Consider the following 22909-nt stretch of genomic DNA (forward strand, 5'->3'; position numbering starts at 1 on the left):
GCAAGTGTGGCTGTGTCGGAGGGAAATTGACTAACAGGTGCTGATGCTATGCTTGCAGCTCTTAGGAGAGATCTATTCATCATCGGCCTGCAACAGTACAGGACGACAGCAACCGCTGGGACTCCCAAGATTTGTAGGAAGGAACAAGATGCTTACTTTTATTTGTTTGCTGCATGCATATACAAACACATTTACACTGGGGCATTTCTCCAGATATACATTTTGTTTCCTAGCTTACTGTTGAGCAAAATGGACTGTATGAAGTGGAATATTTTCAGATTACCACTTTTCATCATAGTGCACAAATGCATGACTGCCCTAATTTCTAGTTTTCTTAAAATAATCTGTATTGTTTTCTTATCTGACTAGTTTTTCTAGGATGTGGCCTGCACCATTAAAATGTAGCCAAGTATGAGAAGTGCCTGTTTTCACATCAATTTCAAAAAGCTGTGGGATCCGCAATAGCGCTTAGCGTTATCAAACACACACTAATAAATCATGCTCTCTTTTCTTATGTCAGTTGCTAAAGAGCAATGAAAAAAGCAAGAAAAGCTGACAAGAGGCATAAAAAGATGGAGAGCAAGAGGGAGAGCGAGTATGAGAGAGTAACAATAGTAATGTGCGCGGGAGGAGTCAATTGGCATGTGTAATTCAGTGGAGCCTTTTCATCTCTGTGTAAAATACTCCAGACAGATAAGGCGTCTAATCCTCTGCCTGATCAAAAAAATCTAAATTTTGCCAATTAAAGAGTCCTTGCCAGCGGAAAGATAGGAGTCCGCCTTCCGACTCAGCCCTAGTTTATCTCCCCCAACACAGGGAGGAGCACATAGTAGCTTAAATGTGCCATTCTTACCATACACACACACAAGGATATAGACCTCCCCACAGCGCCACCATCAGTCACAACCATCATTAGGGTGGAGAGACAGAGTCTGAGAGAGAGAGGATCTGAAATTGAATTTTGCCAAACAGCAAATGGACTCTGGAAGGGAAAAAGGATATAGGACTAAATAAGACACAAATGAGTTCTCTCAAATTATTTAACCTCTTAAGACCCTGCGGCCTCATATGAGGACTGTAAATGCTACAGTTTTAAGTCTGGATGTCCTATACAGAGCACATTCAGGGCTTTTCAGAGATATAAAATGATTGGATGTTTCACCATGAAAAAAATTAAATTAAATGTATGCATTTAGCAGATGCTTTTATCCAAAGTGACTTTGTCACAGTGTCTGGTCTGTGTATCCCTGGGTGTCCACTAGTGGTCTCACTTCTCCATATAGTCACCCCACTGCAGGTACTACATTTCCCACAAGCCTTTGTCTGATTCATCACTGCTAATTGCACACCTGTTAATTTCACTCAGCTGTTTCCACTTTCATCGTTTTCACCTGCCCATATATACTAGGGGTGTGTGATAAATATCATTCGATAATTAATGCGCATCTGGAATAAAGCCGGTTCTCTAATCAGCAGTATGGAATTTACCGCTGATTAGAGAACCGGCTTTACTGAGGAGATGCACATTAATTATCACACAATATTTATCGCGCACCCCTGATATATACCCTGTTTGTTTTTATCAGTTTCACGGTGTCCTTGGTTTATTTCACCCTGCTTATTCGTGTTCAGAGGTGGGTAGTAACGAGTTACATTTACTTCGTTACATTTACTTGAGTAATTTTTCGGGGTAACTAATACTTTTCGGAGTATATTTAAAGATGGGTACTTTATACTCTTACTTGAGTACATTTTTTGGGAAAAATCTGTACTTTTACTTCGTTACTGTGGGCGACTCTCCTCTCGTTACTTTATCTTAATGCAACAAATGTTATAAATGCTTCAGTTTATTCCAAACGCGCCGTCTACTTTTCTCTGGGCAATGAGCGATGCCCATTCACGAATGATTCATTCTTTTGAGTCAACTCTGTTCAAAGGCTTGATCAAAACAATTGGCAAATGAGTGAATTGGTTCATGAATCAGTTTGAATGAGTCGTTCAGTTCCCTGCCGCAAGCGCTGAGCATCTGAAGCGGTTCACTCAGAGTTGTAACGTTTAAGAATATCAGCAGCGTTGAAAACGGGGCTATGGAACTGCACTGAAAGCAAATCTGCAAAGGCTATTATTTGCTTGCGATAGAGATCCTTATTAGATGAACGCGTGTGCTGTCTATTTTTTAACAGGTACTAACTTGGGCTACATTCGAATACAGTACACGATACCACTGTGACATTAGTTTGTTGTAAGTGTGTGGCTTATAACAGAAGGCAGTCAAGTTGAATGCAGCTTCCAAAAGACAAAAAATAGCCGATTAAGATTTTATTAATTTTAATACAATCACACCGGTGCGAGTATGTTCAGCAAGTCATATAATCAGCTGCTAAATCCAGATCTGTGATCGCTTGCTGGCGCTGAGCCAGAGACAGACGCGTTTTTACAGCACTGCGCATTATAACCAATCACACATGGTTCTTTTGAGCTTTTGAATGCAATGGCCAATCAGAGGTGTTTAGATGAGTCATCGCTAAAATGCCGGTGCTTCCTTCACTCGCTCACTGACTGGATACCTCTTTCTGGCAAATTCTCTCATCAGAAACAACAAAGTGCAGATGTTTGTACGAATCTATAATTAAGATATTGATTTCACAGTGTTAACAGTTTCAGTGATTTTAATGGGAGTTTCTGAGAGTGATTGAAATCTAGACTGTCAGTGAAAATGATCTTTAATAATGTAAACGTTATTTGCTCTCTTTCTGAACAATGAAAGATTAGTAGCAATATTTATATCACATTAACTTTCAATGTTAAATTCACATTTAATATAAAGTCAGTCGTATTAAAAATATGTTATGGCATGACACCTACAGTATATCTGTTACTTAAGTAAACAGACAGGGTTTTTAAATTGGAGTAAAGACTGAAATATATACATTTATACACACACACATACATTACATACATTTTATCTATATATCTAAATAAAAATAGGCATATATCCATATATATGACCCAAAGTAACTAGTAACTAACTGCTTGAGTAGATTTTTTATCCGATACTCTTTTACTCTTACTCAAGTAACTGTTCAATACTAGTACTTTTACTTTTACTTGAGTGAATATTTCTAGAATTACTTTTACTTTTACTTGAGTAAAGTTTTTGGGTACTCTACCCACCTCTGTTCGTGTTCCATAGTGTTTCTCGTTTTGGACTGCCCTTCTGGATATTGACCTTTTGCCTGACTAGATTTTGATATTTGGATTCCCCTAATAAAACACTGCATCTGGATCTTTCGGTTTGTGTGTGCATTCGTAACAGACTTACAGTGGATTCAGGCTAACATTTTTTACCTAACATGTGTTCCCTGGGAATCAAACCCACAACCTTTTGCACCACTAACACAATGCTCTACCACTGAGTGACACTCATTTGAAAATATGATAGTATTTTGTAATTATCATTTAAATCTGTGCAATGTATTGTGTGTCATACATCAACATCTCAGGAAAATGTTATGGGGTTTCAAATCAAAATATGACTTTCTGTTACAAAACAGGAAGTTGATTTCATTTATTTATTTATTTTTTAAAGAAATTGAGTCCCTTTGTGCTTCACCGAGCACGTAGCATAACTTAATTAAATATATATATTTTTAATTCTTATATCTTATTTATTTATTTTTACATTATTTTTAATGTTCTAAACAATGTAAAGCAATGGAAACTTTTTCCTAAAAAATAAATAAATAAATAAATCTGGTTTAAAAAGAGGTTTGAATATCAGTTCAACAGATAATGCCAAAAACACACTGTTGTATGATTTTAATGGTTAGATACAGTAGAAGAAGGTCAAGACTTCAGAACTGGGATAGAGAAAAATCACAATTTTAGGGGGGTTACAAACATTTCATGTCTCTTTATTTAATTCGCCTCTGGGCAGCCTGATTTTAGCAGCAAACCCACATGCATTAGCAACAATAAAGAGTCCCTATAATTTAGAGTACCCCTACTGAGAAGGAGGAAAGGAGAAAGACCAAGGCAGTGGGGGTTAAAGAGCCAGAATTTTTCAAAATAGAAAGGAACAAGTAAAAAAAAAAAATTAAAATAAAGAAGAAGGGGAAAAAATAATTAAATAAATCAGCACAAATTGACACCCGGCTGGTTTATGCTGACTGTGTAGAGCAGATAAGTGTGCTAAGTTGCAGAGATTTGATGTTTATCTTATCGAGAGCATTAAAGCTGTGCTGATAAAAGAGCCCAGCCATGCATAATGGTGCGAGCATATTTCGAATAGCTGAAAACGCATCACAAAATATATATATATATATTTCAACCTAAAATTAAATATGCAGGGAAAAGTAAAATAAAGAATCAAAACCACTGTGATATTTTAGAACATTATTTAATAATATATATATATATATATATATATGAAAAATGGAGATCCACCCCCCCTCCCCAGCATAGGACATGTCCAAATAAAAATAAAAATCTAAAGAATTGGAAAACAAAGACACAGAGCGATGATGATCTGATTTGAGGAATACTAGATATTGATATCAAAAATGTATTTCATTATTATTTTTATTTTATTTATTATATACATATATATATATATATATATATATATATATATATATATATATATATATATATATATATATATATATATATATATATATAATGTGTGTGTGTGTGTATGTGTGTGTGGATATAATAAAATCTGTATTGCTGCATAAAATATTTCTAATTAATATGATTTCAATGTGACATAATACTAAAACTATTTTTAACTAAAATGTTCTAAATTTAAAACAATTTTTATATGTTGCATATTTTCTAAATTCTTAAGAGACTTCTGGCATATTTTTACTTAAAATAATAATTCTAATAATCAATTACATCTCAGTGCCAGTTGGATAATGAGCCAAAAAAAAAAAAAAAAAAACACATTATTGACATGACAACATATTTATACACTGGATTCCATGTTTTATGGGGACTCTTAATAATGTTTTTTATACTGTGCAAACTATATTTCCTATTGCCTTATCCTAACCCTACCCCTAAATCTACTCCTCACAAAAACTTCCTGCTATTTTAGTTTTTAAAATATTTCTTTAGGATTTATTATCTGGGACCAAAATAAATAATTGTCCCTACAACGACAAAATATACAGGTTTTACTATACACTATGGTATGTTATACAGTAAATAACGTAGGGAATACCAGACACACACACACATACGTACAATTAAATTTGTGGTTTATGGGGACTCTCTTTCAAAGTCACAGGCAAGAAATTGTCGAGATCTTTAAGCTTTGAGGACAAGACTTCAAATGTGGGAGGCAGGCCATTCCAACTGGAGGCTTTCAATTATAGATAGGGGTTAGCACGGCTGCCATGGATTGCCATGTCAGAGTAGGGATAGACAGCCATGGAGAACTCGGAATCTTTCTATCAGATGTCTTTGGGGTTGGTGTGTATTTCTTTGAATGTGTGTGTTTGTGTCGATTATAGGAGAAAAGAGTGGTTAAAGAATGGCTGTGTTTGTTGTCCAGAGAGAAATGTTTAAAAGGGACAGTGGTGTATCTTCACAGAAAATGGGCTTAAATGTCCTTTTACCCTCTAATTAAGCTTGGGAGTGGCTGTGACAAATGAGATGTCTGAAGCCAAATGTAGTATTTTCAGGTGTTTGTGTGTGTATCTTTCCCACCTATTTGAGAGGCTTATCATGAATGATTCTATTAAGAGACTGAACATTTCAACTGATGAAACATAAACGTGGTGTCCACTCACATGCACAAGATGCTCCTGGGTGTCAAACTCCCTGCAGCAACCTTCCCAGTGGCAGTTGGTTTCATACACCACCTCTGGCTCCTGCTTGCCCTCCTCTTTATCACCCTCCTCTTTCACCAGCGTCATTCCATCCATTTGCTCCTGCACAAATACATGGAGCCAAATAGTGAGGGCATATGGGTCAGTAATGTGACCCATTTTTTTTTTGTCATTATTTATTTATTAAACAATACTAATGTAATTCATGCATAACTTGGATATACCTCTTGTATAATGAGCATGGTTTTAATTTATGTTCAACTCTTTCAAATTGCATTCTCTAATTTGAATGCATTTCCACATTCAGTCACTTTGTCACCATTTATTGCTGAGAGTGCAAAGTGTCATTTTTAAAGCTTATATTAATGTGTGTTACAGCAGCATGAAGGAAAATATTTAATTCTAGGATAACTTTTTATGTGTGGCCTGGTAAATGTGAATTATTCAATAGTGCAGACAATGATAAATGATGTTATTTTGAGTATGTGACAGCCAGATGAGTCCTCATACCTTATTTGTATCATTAACACAATGATAAACTTCTGCATCTGACATTTAGAATATCTCTTGAGAAAACATTTTGCTGTGGGTCTTTAAAGGGATGTTATTCTTTTTATGAAAAATAAATAAAATCCTATAATGCCCCGGAAAGAGCACTCTGCTTGGTAAGTGCCACAAATTATGCATAATTGGCAGTTGTTTAGAAGTTCTAGAAGTGTTAACAGTTTTGGAAATAAAAATTAGGATTTGTATATTCCGAGGTCTATATGGAGAGAAGTTCTTGTGTGCTGATTCATCTGCCTTTCTATCTGTATATTGCAATAATTGTTGAATAGTATCACTAAAAATACTAATTATAATTTATTTTAAAGTTTAATTCTTGTCATTAACAAACCATTAACTATCACCTCAAGAAACTCCTAATTTGCTGCTTATTAATAGTAAGGTAGTTGTTAAGTTTAGATATTGGGCAGGATTAGGGATATAGAATATGGTCATGCAGAACTAATCCTTTATAAGTATTAATAAACAAACAATATGTTAATAATAGGCATGCTAATAAATGACTAGTTAATAGTGAGAATTGGAAAGTGTTACCAAAATACCAGTCTAAACTCAAGAAGATATACATAAGGGATTTGGGTCACTTGAAGAATCAAACCCCCTTTAAATCACTACTGCACTGTTCTAAATGTATTTCACTGTCTTTTAAATGAGAGAGAGATTGATGACTTCTAAAATAACATGAAAAAGCTATGGAAAGTGTTTGAAGGAAAATAAATAAGAAAAAAAGTAAATCGCGGAGTAAAAAAAAAAAGACAAAGTTCCATTTAAGCCATTCAGCAGTCATCCAACCATCGGCTATAAGGGGCATTGTAGAAAATGTGTCATCTAATTTTTCTTTCACTTTTCCATTCAGTTAAGCATCTGATTAAAAGAAAAACAATTTCCTTCTGAAGCTGTGGAGATCAATGGGGCTTATCGCATCTGCAGCAGTGCCACAACAGGCAAGCAAATCAAACACACAAATAAATAGCTTTACAGTACGTCACATAATTGGTCCCAAAGCTCTTGCTGCGTGTGCATGTGTGGTAACTGTCTCCTTAAGGTTGTGTTAGTGCTTTTTAGCCCTATACATATATGTCTATCAAGTATGTGTGTGTGATTTATATATATATATACACACACTCACGCACGCACGCACACATACACACACACACACACACATGCATACCTGCATTCTAATGACTCCGGGGCTGGGCGGCTCCTCATCTGGTTTGAGTTTGGAGCGTTTGTGCTGCATGGGGTCCCCTGTGCTACTTACAGCCGACTCACTGGTGGGTTTACTCTAGAAGCAAATGTTTTAAAAACATATATAGAATATGACCACATAGTAATAATAATTATAATAATCAAAAATATAGGTACTTGTGTGGAAAGTGTAAGTCCTTAATTACTTATACTATTTTTCAAATATGGTTAAAGTGTACTACTGTATGTACTGACAAGCTGACAATGTTTACTTTTTAAAAGTGTACATAATATGCACTTTATTAAGGGTGTTAAGAGAAATAGATATGATCATCAAAGTGGCCTTTTATGTCATTAATAATATATTATCTCTAGTACACTATCTGTGAGTATACTTAAATAAATGGTAATAAATGGTTTTAGTAATAAAAAACACTATATTACTGTATTGGTATGCCCAAAATGTGATATTTAAAATAGTTGCTATAGTGATATTACCACTTCTTTAGAGTATAAAATGGTACAGTAATGGTACATGCATTAATATGGTACAATATTAACGTGGTAGCATTCCTAATTTTTTTTTTCTTTTGGGATTGTAATAATATGTGTATATTACAGATCTACTTCAGATGAAAAATATATTCATTGAAAATATTTGCTTACATTATTCAAAAAAGCCACAGACATTATCCACAATTTCTCCCTAAACAGCAATAACCTGACTCTATCCACTCATTCACTGGCCCTCACCTTCTCTCTCTCTACCAAGGGAAGTCCCTTGTGACTGTCCAGAGCCAATAAAGAAAAAAAGCACTCAGTGGGAGAGAAAAAAGTAACATTCCTTGGCTCTAAAGGAAGGTTCATTCTGCCAGACTCCTTTTAACTTTGCTGAGCCTTTTTTTTTTTGCTATTAAAGAACACAAAACTCACATGGTTGGTGACATTTGTGCATGAAAATATTAATTGCCAGTTTTGTGACTCTTTAATTAGCATGTGTACTAATGTATTCTAAATTTGATAGATATTACCCAATACAAATCCAGAAAAGTAACTGTTTGCATTGAGTTTTGAGTATAGTTGAGTATAGTAGAGCAAATTTATTTATTCAATATTCACAGAGGACAAGAAACCCTGCAAAATCATACAGGTTTTTAATCACATGAGGGTGAGTAAATGTTGACGTTCATTTTTGGTTGAACTTTCCCCCTTAAGCCTGTATGCATGCTAATAAATTTTAAGACAATGTTAGAAATAAATTGTACAGGAAATTTAGTGTATATAACTTTAGATCTTAAAGTGCGTAGTGATACAGTAAAACACAATGATCTGAATTTCTCTGTCTGTCATTTTGAGAAATGCTCATACCATCTCAACTTTTTTAGTAATTGTTCCTTTTGACCTCTGTTCCATGACACCCTTCTATTAAAGAAGCTGGTGTTGTCTCTGGGGTTAGAGGGGGGAAATAGATGACACTGATCTAGAAGAGAAGCGAGGCTGTAATGGCTTGAAAGGAAAGACTGGTATTGAGAAAAACCACGGGAAAATTAATTCACCATTACATTAAGAGTTAACTGTTATAAGCACAGGAATCGATACGAAGATAGATAAAAACAACATGATGCACTTTACAGATTTTAATCCAGCAAACTGGGTGAGTATAAATGGATAAGGTGAAAAAAAATTGTAGAAGCAAAACACTTATGCTCATCCTTCAAAGAGAAGGTTTGGGAATGTATCCGAGTCTGATTAATGGTGGAGATGGCAAGATTTTTGCTGCTAACAAGCAGGGTGTTATTTCTCAAAAGTGCCTTCTGGGCAAGCTCACCGTCTCTGCACATCGAGACACAACACAAACTACATGCACACAAGGGAAAAACTCCCATGAGGCATGTCTGTGAGGGAGGGCTACCTGCAGCCACACATTCTCTACTGTTTATAAATGTTGTCGTGTTGGTGTTTGTATTTTTTAAACTTACAAATTAAAATATCCAAATTTTTTTAAGTTCCTCCTGCTTTGTACTGTCTTCTAACTTGTGAACTTCTAACTTCTAAACTGAGCCTCCAGAACAACTGAGCAGCTTGTGTTAAACTGACTTAATTCCATCATATCTTCTCTATTATTTTTATTAATAACCAATAAAATAATTCATACAGAAAATAGAACTGACCTGTGAGTCATGTGAGGCTGTGGAACGTTCTGTAGGTGGCAGGCTGGATGGAGGAATGCCAGGAACTGGTCTCTGGGTTGCAAAGGCAGGAGAGGGGTGCACAAGGGGCGGACTGTGTCCAAACGCAGAACCTACGATGCCCTGTTGCCGACTGATCAGCTGCTGATGCATTTGCAGTGCCACAGGTGTTGGAGGATATGCAAAACTCAGTGCAGGGCTGTAAGGCAGAATGAATAGAATAATTATATTTACAATGAAATTAATAAATTAAGTTCAGGTTACAAATTAGTGAAATTGGTTCATGTGGTAAATTATAAACTCCTCGAATTATATAATATTTGTTATTGAATATTAATTCATTTATCATTTAATATTATTTATGATACACTAATGTAAGTTTGTGGTCAATAAGGCTTTTAACTAAATAAGTTTATGCTCACCAAGGCTGCATTTATTTGATTAAATACACTAAAAATACAGTAAAACAATACTGCTAAATATTATTACAATTTAAAGCAACTGTAACTAACATAGTAACATTTGATTTCAAAGTGATTACAAAGCTAAATTTTCAGCAGCCATTATTACAGCCTGTGTCACATGATCCTTCAGAAATCTTTGTGAGTTGGTGCTCAAGAAACATTTCTTATAATTACTAAAGTTAAAAAAAAGTTGTGCTGCTTCATATATGTGTGTGTGTGTGTGTGTGTGTTCAGGATTTTTTTAATGAACAGAAAGTTCGAAAGAACTGGATTAATTTGAAAGAGATTTTTGTAACAATGTAAAAGTATGAACTGCTGCTCCTTTTCAATTTATTGTCTCTTCGATGAATTAAAGTATTATTTTCCTAAAAAGAAAAAGGTTTTACTGACCCTGCACCTTTATTACATTCCAAAAATTACACACATAATTAATTAAACTGATAATCTTAATAAACAACACAACAACAACAAACAGAAACCCTTTTAAGAAAAATCAAAGAAAGTCCATGTTAAATGTTAAATCACCTGATGAGCATAAAAGCTGTATTTAAGCACAGTATTTAACTTTTATATATCTTCTATAGATGCCACAGTCCATTAATGATAAAGCCTTGATGCTCAATAACAGACATTCATTGGGGGTTCCATTTATCGTAGGGCATGCTGACCACTCCATACGAGCTCATACGTCTACTAGTCCTATTACAGACAGAGGGGAAATCAATGTAGCCAGACTCCATCTCATGCAGCTGTCTCATCATTCATCAGGCCTGGACACCTGCCTGCCACCTCTGTCCCCACATGTTCACATGAGATATGACTGATTATCTTTTGAAAACAAATCACTGATTAATCTCTCTCAGTGGAGGAAAGAGGTCAATTTTCTGTTTTCTTTTCTCGCTCTAAGACCCCCACTCAAACCAGGTAAAATTATTTACAAATAGTGCTGGATGGCAGATGTCAAACTGAGTGGCACATCACCAGAAATGATAGCTGTAGATCCATCCTTCAGTTTGATATAGAAACTGTTCAAATGTAACAACCTCTGATTTTCTGGCATGCTGCAAAATCTGTAACAATCTCTGATATAGTAAAATTTGATATAGTACTTATGGGACATAACACTTTTTATAATGTCTTAAACAATAAAATATATGCAAAAAACAAAACAAACAAACAAAACTAAACTAAAAAAATCAATTCCATTTTGTGATAATTTGTGAAAATGTGTTTTTTTTTTAAGTCTGAGGAAAAAAAAATCAGAAAGCATGTCTCATTTCACATACACCATCATTCAAAGATTTGGGATCAGTAGATTTAGTTTTTTGGTCCCAGTTTAGATTACTGTAGGTGGCTTTAACTACTATGTACTTACGTTTAAATTAATAATTTGGTACAGTGCACTTATTGTGTTACTACATGTTTTTACATTGTACTTATATTTAAAAAAATTGCTATATGTAATTACATTTGTAATTAATGTCTGCAATTACATTTATAATTAAAGTAATGAATTGTTTACCCATCCCTACCCATAAAATCAAAACTGTCTATAACCTGTATGCCACCTCAGTATCATCAGAAGTGTTTTGCAATACAACATGAACACAATAAGTACATTGTACTTATTTATTTTTTTTAATGTGAGTACTTTAACAAAGTGTGACCGAAAATTTTTTCAGCAAATCATCATTAAATTGATCAAAAGTGAGAATATAAATATTACAACATTTTTCCATTTCAAATAAATGCAGTTCTTTTAAATGTTCCATTTATCAAAGTATCAAGAACAATTTGCACAGAAATTTCTCACCGATAATAATAAGAAATATTTTCTGAGCAGCATATCACCATTTTAGAAAGAATTCTGAAGGATCACTGACTATGAATTATGACTGCTGAAAATTCAGCTTAGCCATCATAGAAATATACAGTATATTTTATCTATTTAAAATACATACAAATATAAAGGTTGTTTTAAAAACAAATCACATTATTATAATTTTTACTGTATTTTTGACTAAATAAATGTAAATACATTCAAAAATCTTACAGACCCCAAACTTTTTAACTATAGTGTCCGTCTATAAAATTTTGTAGCAGTGTAAGTAGTGTGCCAAAAAAAACAAAAAAACAAACAAACAAACAAACCAAAAACAAACAAGATGTACTTATTTCAAGAAGAAATGTAAGCTTACTATTTTTGGCAGACAGAAGTAAGTAAATCACAATATGGCAGTGTCTTGTAACTGGGACAAATTTAGATAAGCCAAATTAAAGGAGCACTGATAAAGCATCAATCCATTTTGTTGATCAGTATCTCAATATTGAACAGCCTCCTTGAATAAGTCTTACTATTGTGACAAATGCTTTATTGTCCACTTAATGTCTGTCTGGACTTCTGCTACAATCTGACCAAATCGACTGTGCCCCATTTAAGTGGGATAATTTGAAAAACATTAATTATTTTGACTTTGAAACAGATAATCATGTTATTAAAAGGCAGGACGGTCAGCGAACGCCCTCAGGTTGAACTGCTCATGTATTACACCTCAAAGAAAGTGAATCGGTCAGTTTTATTCACTTCATCCACAACAGATTCTCTCTCTTTCCTATTACAGCTTGTGTTCCTGTCCTCAGCCCAGACTTTGCTTTCTTCCTCTGTCCCCCTCTTCGTGACCCTTTCATTTGTCATTCCCGCTTCCTCTCCTCCTTTCCAGTGTGAGCGATTACTTGGCGGCAGTCTTAGGGTAAAGCTCTTCTCAGCTGATACAGAGAACATTAATCAGATGATGCATATCAGACAGACGAGTGTGAGGGAGGAGGGGAGGAATATGTTCACACGCTTCCTCCTAATAGCGCACTCTGTGTTCTCTCGTTTATTTCACCGTCCAGTGTTCATTCATCACTCTGTTTCTGAGGATGCCCTGGAGTGTCCACTTACAGTATGGATTGCTTTTCCACTCTATCTCTTTCTCAGAATCTCTCCCGCATTCTCTGTTCCAATACAAACCTCTCTCTTTATTTTCATACTTGGAACAGTGTCCAAGTTTGGAAAGACATGAAGATGAATAAATGAAGTATTTTGGGATAAACTATACTTCAAAACCCATCAAGTGATAAATTAAGACTTGCTTATCTCATGTAAGACAAAACCTAAACAATTCCTTTGATATATTAACAAAAATATATATTTTTATTAAAATAATGCAAAATCCAGCTTTAAGGCCTGTTAGAAAGAAGTACATACATTTTTGTAAAAAATAAAATTAAAATCATAATTCATTGTAGTATATACCTGATAGAACCAGCTGAGAGGTGTCCATAGGATCCACTGGTGGATGAGCTGGAGCGGGAATTATTAAGTAAATTGACTAGAGAATTGGGCGAGGTGCGAATCATGGCCTGCAGGTCAAAACTGGGGTCAGACAGGGAAGGAGAGATGGGAAGGGGTCGTTTTCTACTGGGGCGATTTGTGAGCCTAGGACTTGGAAATCGTGAGGCTGAGAAGACACAGACAGAGAGAGAAAACAGAGAAAGAACATTGTATCTTATGTATTTAAACAGGTAACAACAGGCACAAGAATACATAACACCATAAATTTTTATTTATTTTTATATTTAAAATTTTCCAAAATATAAAATAAAAAAGAATTGAAATTAATTAATTTAATTGAATAGTGTTTTTAAAGACATTTTTATTTAAAGAGCAGTAGAGAGAGAAATGGAGAGTACTACAGTCAAGTACTGACATAGTTTCCATAAAAGTTCCCATTCTCTTGTGGTTCATATATTGTTTTAGAGAATTAACCACACAGAAAGCTTTACTAACCAGGAATCATGACTATCTTCTTAATCACATACAATTTATTCATCAAAATCAGTTGGAAGCATTCAACAATGGTCACATTTTCTGCCTTGCCTGCATTTTTTACACATTGTAAAAACACATAGGACTGCAGCTCCATGTTTCTCACTGCTTTCTGGTAGCATCACTGCAATGTTGAATCATGCTTAATTGGGTTGAATAGTGTGTTAATGCTGAATGAAATTGCACTGGGTTGTTTTTGAAAAGCTTTCACTAGGAAGCAGATCGAACGCAGACAGGCCCTCCACTCACACACAATGAATGGCACCTACAGATTAAGAAATGACTTTTGTTGTCTTTTCATTGGTGAATGTCACAAACAAAAAAGAACGGAGAAATGGAGTGAGAAGTGAAAGGAGGAGGGGAAGAGACAGATGTGGGGGGATGTTGGTCTTTTGTTGTGTGGAGTGAAACAATGACTTTGTGACTAATTTTTTCTTTCAGTTGTTCTGAACATTTTTAAGAGAAAGCACACAAAACAAAACAATATTACACTCTCTCTTTCTCTCTCTCTGACTCTCTCACTTCTCTCTTTCTTGAGTGACGCATAGAATGATTACAGGGTCTGTCATTCACATTTAAATCTCTCTCTCTCTCTCTCTCTCGCTTTGTGTGTGTGTGTGTTTGTATTCCCACATTTGGAACATCTTACCACATTGCTGGCATTCTGCTTAGAACTGTGATTTAAGAGTTTGTGAAAAGACACAGGCACAAACTTACACACACACACACACGCACGCACGCATGCACACACACACAGTAAACCAAACAGTGAATTTAATCAAATGAAATTAGTTAATTTCACTCAAATAATAATGAAAGTTAATTGGACTTAATGTAAGTTCTGATAACTAAAAACATTGTTGTAGTAAGGTGAACTTAAAATTATTACGTTTTCTAGTTCACAGCATGCTTTGCATCAGACAACAAGGAAAATAAATGTAAAAAATTAAGTGTTATTTTGTGTGTTTTTACACAAGATTACCAGGGGAACATAAGTTAGTACTTAAATGTTGTGTTATATTAGAATTTACAAAGGTTTCTGTTATGTTGGTTTTGTAGTGTTACCTGTTGGTTAAGAGTAGAGCCTGCGGTTAGGTTGAGGATGGGCAGCAAAATGTAAAGACTATATACAGTCATGGCCTAAAATATCAGCACCCTTGGTAAATATGATCAAAGGCAGCTGTGAAAATTGATCTGCATTGTTAATCCTCTCGGTCTTTTGTTTAATAAAAATCACAAAAATGTATCCTTTCATTGGATAATAAGAATTTAAAATGGGGGAAAATATCATTATGAAATAAATGTTTTTCTCTAACACACATTGGCCACAATTAATGGCACCCTTTTATTCAATTATTTTTGAAACCTCAATTTGCCAGTAACAGGTCTAAATCCTGATGAGGTTAGAGAACACCTGACAAGTGATCAGTTACCATTCCTTCATCCAGAATCACTCCAGACTTCTCTCATTTTCCGTAGGGTTCAGGTCAGAGGACTGGAATGGCTATAGCAGAAGCTTGGTTTTGAGCTCAGTGACCCATTTCTGTGTTGTTTTTGAGGTATGTGTTTGGGTTATTGTATGGTTGGAAGACCCAAACATGGACCATTAAAAGATTTCTAACAGACTCAGTCACTTACTGATTTTTTATCTGTTAGTATTTGATAGAATGTCTCTTCTGCTCTAAAAATGGCTGCAGTTATGCCAGTTCTTAAAAAAGTTGGTAGCGATATCACTGACATGTCAAATTATCGACACATTTCTAACTTACCTTTACTGGCAAAAGGGCTTGAGCATGTGGTTGTCGGGCAACTCCATTCTCATCTTCATACGTATCTTACCTCTCGGGTCATTCACAATTTGTCTACCTGGGTTCAAACAGATCTCAGACTGTTTCTCTGTGTCAGGGTGTCCCTCAGGGGTCAATCTTGAGTCCTACTTTATTTAGTATTTATATGTTGCCTCTTGGGCAGATCATTCAGAAATATGGCCTGAGCTATCACTGCTATGCAGACGACACCCAGATTTATATCAGCTCTCAGCCTGAACTTAATTTTTCCTCTTAAAACCTGTCTGACTGTTTGATGGAAATTAAAGGGTGGATGAAGCTCAACTTTCTTAAACTAAACTGCTCCAAAACTGAAGTCTTATTAATTGGCACTCCTTTGAATGTCAGTAAATGTAAGGATTTTAGAATCTCAGTAGAAAACACCCAATTGTCCCCCTCTGACCAGGTTCATAATTTGGGGGTTATCTTCGATGCCCAGCTAACTTTTAATTCTCATTTTAATAACATAACGAAGGTTGCTTTTTTCCATCTGGGAAACATTGCATGCATTAGACCATTCCTCTCTAGGCCTGATGCAGAGAAGTTTCATCATGTCAAGGCTTTATTACTGTAATTCTCTCTTTGTGGGTTTACCAGCAAACTCTATTAAGAGGTGGCAATATATACAGAACTCTGCCGCACGAGTTTTGACTCACACCTCATCATGTCATCACATTACACCGGTGCTCCAGCAACTGCACTGGCTTCCAGTTCAGTCACATGTTGATTTTAAATTTCTGATTTTACCTTATAAAGCAGTACATGGGCTGGCTCCAGATTACATCTGTGATTTGGTTACTCCATCCATTCCCGCTCGTTCGCTCTGCTGGCTCTCTCTCTCTGTGTCAGCCTCGATGTAAATTAAAAACTATGGTGGGAAGTGCCTTTTCCTGCCTAAGTTATGGAATACATTACCTGCGTCTATCAGGGATGCTGCTTCTGTGGATTGTTCTTAAGACACATCTTTTTACTCAAGCTTTTAATTTATAAATTGTGTATTGTTTGATACTTATTTTTTTACTGCAATGTTTGTTTGATTGTTTGACTATTTTGTATGTATGTTGTAGTTCTTTGAGCATGTGAAAGGTGCATTATAAATAAAATGTATTATTATTATTAACTTCATTAACACTTTACATTGGCAATGTTTGTTTAATTTTGACAAGAGCTTTTTGTTAGGCAAAACAGCTTGACTAGCATTAGCATGACGGGCAAAACAAGTATGAAATTGGCCGAAACATACAATTTACTGGTCAATAAAATAAATACATTATTTGAGATTATCACTAGCTGGATGAAGGTTTGGATAGGCTTTGATATAAATTATTTGCAATACTGGTACACTATATTAAGCAAGTTTAAAAGTTTGACTGTTGTAACTATGATAGGCAAACAAAAGCCAACGCCAGTATGAAAGTACACAATACAGCAACAAAAATTTATAAAATGTAATGCAGTTAACCAATCATGCAGATCTCATTGCTAGTTTATTAGTGGCACAAGTTGATTAAGCTTGTTAAAACAGTTTGACTAGTTCAGTGGTTCTCACTGGTTGAATATGTTTGTGGACAATAAGGGGCCTTGGAGCTATTAATGTTTAGAACCACTGGACTAGTTTTTAACCATGGTGGGTGAAAAAGTCAAACCACTGAAGAAGTATTCAAAACATACCAAATAGACATCAATTGCTGATTTGTAATATTAGTAAATATTACATGCTTGGTCAAACATCTTTTGTAAAAATGTAAATGTGAATGCAGAGAAAAAAAAGTAAAAAAAACAACAATAACATTTCGGTTATGTATGTATCCCTCGTTCCCTGATGGAGGACATTGTGTCATGTGAAGTTATGTTGTGATAACATATGGGGTCTTAATTGAGAGACAGATCCCTCTCTGATTAAGAGAAAACACCAATGAAATTTGGCTAGTGGATTTTGAAACCCGAGCCTCTCCCTGTGCACGCGGGTATAAATATGTGACAGGTGCATCCACTCATCAGATTTTATGCTGAGGAGCCGAGAGATTGTCACTGGCAACAAGCGACAGTTTGAGGTTACGGCATGGGGACATAATGTCTCCATTCCCTCTTCAGGGAATGAGGGTAATGTAGGTAACTGAGATATTCCTTATCTGTCAGTCATTATGAGTTATGTCGTGATGACATATAGGGTCTATGGAAAGCACCACAGCCTGAACTCTGTCACAAACATATGGCGTTGCAAGTGTTGACAAGCCGCAGCATGTCAGACAGGTGCTATGCAGAGGTCGTAATCTTCCCAACCCCCAGTACAAATTTGCTGACCTTGGCACCTGAAGGGACCAAAAAGTAAGTACCTCGCTGCTTTTGACATTCATGAAAGGTGGTTCAAGCCTTTCCTGTTTGTTGTTTACAGCTTGGCAATTACGATGAGTAAGTGAGCCTTCCAGAGAAGGGTGCTATGGAGGTCACATCCTACCCATAGGGAGGTATCATGTGGAGACACTAATATGGATTGACCAAGGCCTGGGGCAGTACTGCATATGGAATGGGACTCTGAGGCAGGTCCTCTGCCAGCAGAGTTCCTTTCCACCAATTATCTATTACCTAACAAATGGAAAGAAACCAGCTCGACATGGAGGCTGAAGAATCTCGAAGGTGATTGGTGTCACCCAACCTGTAGCTTTACAGATGTCTGCCAGAGAGGCGCCAACGCAAATGAAAAAGTGCCCCTAGGGGGCACGGCTCACCTTGGGACTGGTTTCGCCAAGACGATTGCATTGTAGTATTTGGACTCAACAGACACACCGTTTTTCATGAGATTTAACAAATCAAGTATTCATAAGATTAACAAAAAAGAATCTTTAGTAATTTTGCATCAACACCTAATTGAGTTCCATATGCAATTGACCATGCTCTCAGACAAAGGACCGTGACATTTTCCAGTATTTCCAACCTCCCACGATGAGATCATCCTTTCCCAGGTACCTGCCGTCCTCTTGCGATAGCAGCCATATACACTTTCATGGTGAAGGGTGACAACACATGCTTCAACCCTTCTTGCAGGAAAGAAAGTACTACTCCAATTGTGCATCTTCAGGGGTTTTCTCAGAGAGAAGGACCGCAGATCATGATCAGACTCCACTTCAAGGCAAAAAGCACACTTTGTAGAGAAGGCTCTGGCCTTAGTGATAGTGACTTCCACCACCGGTGGGAGAACACTTAGGTCTGCCATGTCCCGTAATCTGGAAGTGGGTGCCAAGGTGCTGAGCCCCTGAGAAAGGAGATTCTTCCTCAGAGAAATGTGCCAGGAAGGGGCTGTCACGAGGAACCTGAGTTCCGAAAACCAGGTCCATGTGGGCCAGTATGGCACAACCAGCAGGAACTATTCCTCATCGTCCCTGACCCGAGGGGCCCTTGGTCTGGGAGTAATACAGCTGGCAGTAGGAGGACTTATGGGAGGCAAACAGGTTTACTTGAGATACACGAATTGACTAACAGATCAGCTGGATTATCTCAGGATGGAGTCACCATTCTACAGGGGAGGTGTGAGCTGTCATGAAAGTGTGTCAGCCACACGATTTGAGCTCTCCCAGAATGTGGATGGTGGAGTAGGAGATGGCGGTGAGTTGTGACATGAGACGTGATCATAGAACTCGGAAGTTTACCCAGTGCTGAAGTGGTCTCATATGAAGCAATCCAAGTGGCGTGACAGCGGCTTCAGGTGTCATATCATGTCATATCTGGGTATGCTCGCCGGTGAGATGCACCATCAAACTAGTGTCTAACTCCACACTGAGAAAAGAGATAATCTGTGTGGGGGAGAGCTTGCTCTTTTCCCAGTTAACCCAAAGTCCCAACTAGTTGAGGTATCAGAGCACCGGGTCTCTGTGATCACACAACTGTTCCCGCACACAGGCCACCCTAAAGATAGTTGAGATAATAGGGCAAGGGCGCCCTCTGTGACCATTGTAAAGACACGGAGGGACAGGGAAAGCCCGAAGGGGAGGACCCTACACTGTTAAATGTTTCTGTTAATTTACACCAAAATTTCAAAAAGATTAACCTGTTCAGAGTGCTGGATGCCCAGACACCAAAGACAACGTATGTGGCCGTTGAACTGAGGATAGAAAACGCCTGCAACCAAGAGGACATGGACGGAATGACGTCTTTAAAAAGACACGAGCCGTCTGTGATCAGAAACTGTTCCTTTAGATGAAGCACCAAGGGGAATCGCTGAATTAACAGAAACAAGCTGATTGTGCTGTAATGCCACCGAGAACAGCCACTTCTTCCAACAGCAGAGAAAATTTGACTGGTGAATCTCAAACTGTGTTCGTTCACTCGGCTCCAAAGCAAAAATTAATTAGAGGATGCACCTGTTGCCTGTTTATACCCGTATGCTCGGGGAGTGGCTCAGGCATGCAAAATCCACTAGTCAAATTTCATTGCCATTTTCTCTTAATTAGAGAGGATTCAGGCTCCCAATTAAGACCCAAAATGTCGTCACCACTTGTAGTCACCGGACCGACAGATAGGGAACAATAGTTCCACCTTAAAAATCCATCTACATCCTACTGAGGATCCAAACTTAGGCATTTAATAGAGGCAGAATCAAAATGACATTGGTTAATTAGCAGCTAAAGCTTTAAAAATGTGTGGCTTAAACAAATACGCAGGACAGATTAATTCCTTCATTCATCAGTTTTTCCCTAAAAGTAATTACACTGATGTCTAAACTACGACTATGCTATCCCATCCGCATTATTAACAGTCTCCTAGATAATGCACTTCTACTCATTCACTCCCCTTCTCAGAGTCTATAAATAATGAACAGAGCTTTAAAATGTTAATTTGGCTGACAGGGAACACACATTGTTAAAACAGGATGAGTTACTAAGGGCTAATCACAGGCTATTTGAAGTAAGTAGATGCCAACATCTCCATTTGAAAACAATGGCCGTAATTGTTTTATTTCAGTCTATTAATCTTAAACAGTCCCATAGAAGAAAGGATTTCTCCAGTGATGAATAGTTCGACATTTCAATTCCCACTTAATAGCAATTAATTTTATTTTAGCCATGCAAGTTTGGCTAGTTTTAATTGGTTTGTGAGGAATGGGGAAGTCGGTGACATTCTGTGCATGCATTCTCATCAAAGACTAACAGGCCAGTCCATCTGACCTCTCTTTGAATCTCTGTGCCTTTAATCTCCTATTTACACTTCAAAATAACTAATTTGCATACATCCTGTGCATACTTACCTCCTTTTTTAAAAACATTAAGACAATGGAACAATTTAACCAGTTTAATTCATTTTAAATGGTTTAGAAGAAAAGATCTGCATGTATGTATATATGTGTGTGTGTGTGTATATATATATATATATATATATATATATATATATATATATATATATATATATATGTGTGATAAGTCTTATCACTTTTTATCAATTCAACATCCTTGCTGAAAAAAAACTTTTTTATTTTATTTTATTTTTTATTGACTGATTCCCAAACTTTTCAATAGTAGTGTATATTGGGTCCCTGTACGTTGTGTTCATTTTTTATTTTTATTTAAAGGTCACATGACCATATGATGCGATTCCAACGTTTCCTTTTTCTTGTGCAAAAATAAGATCTGTAAAGTTGCAAAAACTAAAGTATCAAAAGAAAGAAATATTATACATAAAATTTAATAGTCAACCATGCCCAACTTAAACAGCTCATTCTAACATGCCCCCACATGTCTAATGCCGCCAAAATGTTCACGCAAAGAAAGGCGGCATACTTTTATTCTTGTTGTTGCTGTAGCCGCCATGTTGTGGAGACGATGTGTGTTTCCTTGTGTAAGCTAAATTACTTTGGTCTTCCAAAAGAGGACACAACTAGAAATCAGTGGTTAATTTGTATTTACAACACTGTTCAGAACAGTTCAACCCAAATATTCAGATGTGTGCAATACATTTTATGGAGGACTGTTTCCTGATCCTTCGAAAGTAGACTACAATGCCGGCTGTTCGGACTCACAGTCTGTAAGTACATTTACATATTTAAAGAATTTGCCACTAATGATTTAAACAAAAGTTTTGAGCAGTATAGAGTAGTGCTTGTTATTCATTTCTCCAATCACAAATGCAGACATCGTTTTATGTTTACGCCTCGCAATGGAATGCATCTCATAAAAAGACAATAGAAGTCAGCGGTTCTCAGTTTCATTCCTCGTGCCCTCCTGCTCAGCACATCTTGTATATTTCTCTCATCACTTTAAAAATTTGTTCTATTTGAATCAGTGTAGCCAGGGGGGGGGGGCATGGGGGCACTGGCCCCTCCTGAAAACTGATTGGCCCCCCAGTGTGCCCCCACCCTTCTACTTGTCTGTCACTCACAAATTCAAATTATAATCTTTCAGTTTCGTAAATAACTCATGATTGCGTCGCGATGCTTCTCAATGAGGACCAAGAATAGCGAGCTGCTGTTTTCCAACGAAAAAAGCACCTATTTTAAATAGCTTATGTTTTTCGATTAGCGAGTTGTTGCAGTGCAAGAAGTGTTTGGTACTAACGTTAACGTCTTTCGGTGTTAGACAGACCAGGTTCGATGACGATGTTATCTCCTAGAGCAGACCAAGATGCTAATCATTATATTTACTATGCTCCTCTGATGCTGAATGTAAAAGGGGTTGACTGCGTTACGATTTACTTTTTTTTTTCGGCCGAACGCGCCGATATAGGCAACAACGCAATTTAAAGCAATGGTTAAAGCAATGGTTTAAAAAAACTATAATAGCAATTCTAATAAAGTCATTATTGAATCATGCAGTCGAGTTTTCACTCAAGTGAGGTGACGAAACAAATTGTGTAATGTTTATCTAATGCTCCACACTTTTTTTTTAAGTCTATATGTGTAACGGAGGCCAGCGAGTAGTACTGTGCAGGTAAACCTCACTCCCCGATCTCAACAGACGCACTAGCGGCAGACGTTAGTGGC

At 36.5% G+C, this 22909-nt stretch overlaps 1 protein-coding gene across 1 annotated transcript in view; it reads right to left on the reverse strand.

Annotated features, from left to right (window-relative positions):
* Positions 1-22909, reverse strand: part of gli3 (GLI family zinc finger 3) — a 214904-nt gene that overhangs the window by 17584 nt on the left and 174411 nt on the right. Inside the window, exons 5-8 of the mRNA XM_052596680.1 lie at positions 13541-13745; positions 9761-9977; positions 7573-7686; positions 5799-5939 (exon numbers count right to left, since the gene is read on the reverse strand). Of these exons, the coding sequence (XP_052452640.1) occupies positions 5799-5939; positions 7573-7686; positions 9761-9977; positions 13541-13745 (677 nt within the window). The remainder of the gene's footprint in view (positions 1-5798; positions 5940-7572; positions 7687-9760; positions 9978-13540; positions 13746-22909) is intronic.

This window comes from Carassius gibelio, chromosome B24 (assembly GCF_023724105.1).
Source record: "Carassius gibelio isolate Cgi1373 ecotype wild population from Czech Republic chromosome B24, carGib1.2-hapl.c, whole genome shotgun sequence".
Classification (NCBI taxonomy): domain Eukaryota; kingdom Metazoa; phylum Chordata; class Actinopteri; order Cypriniformes; family Cyprinidae; genus Carassius; species Carassius gibelio.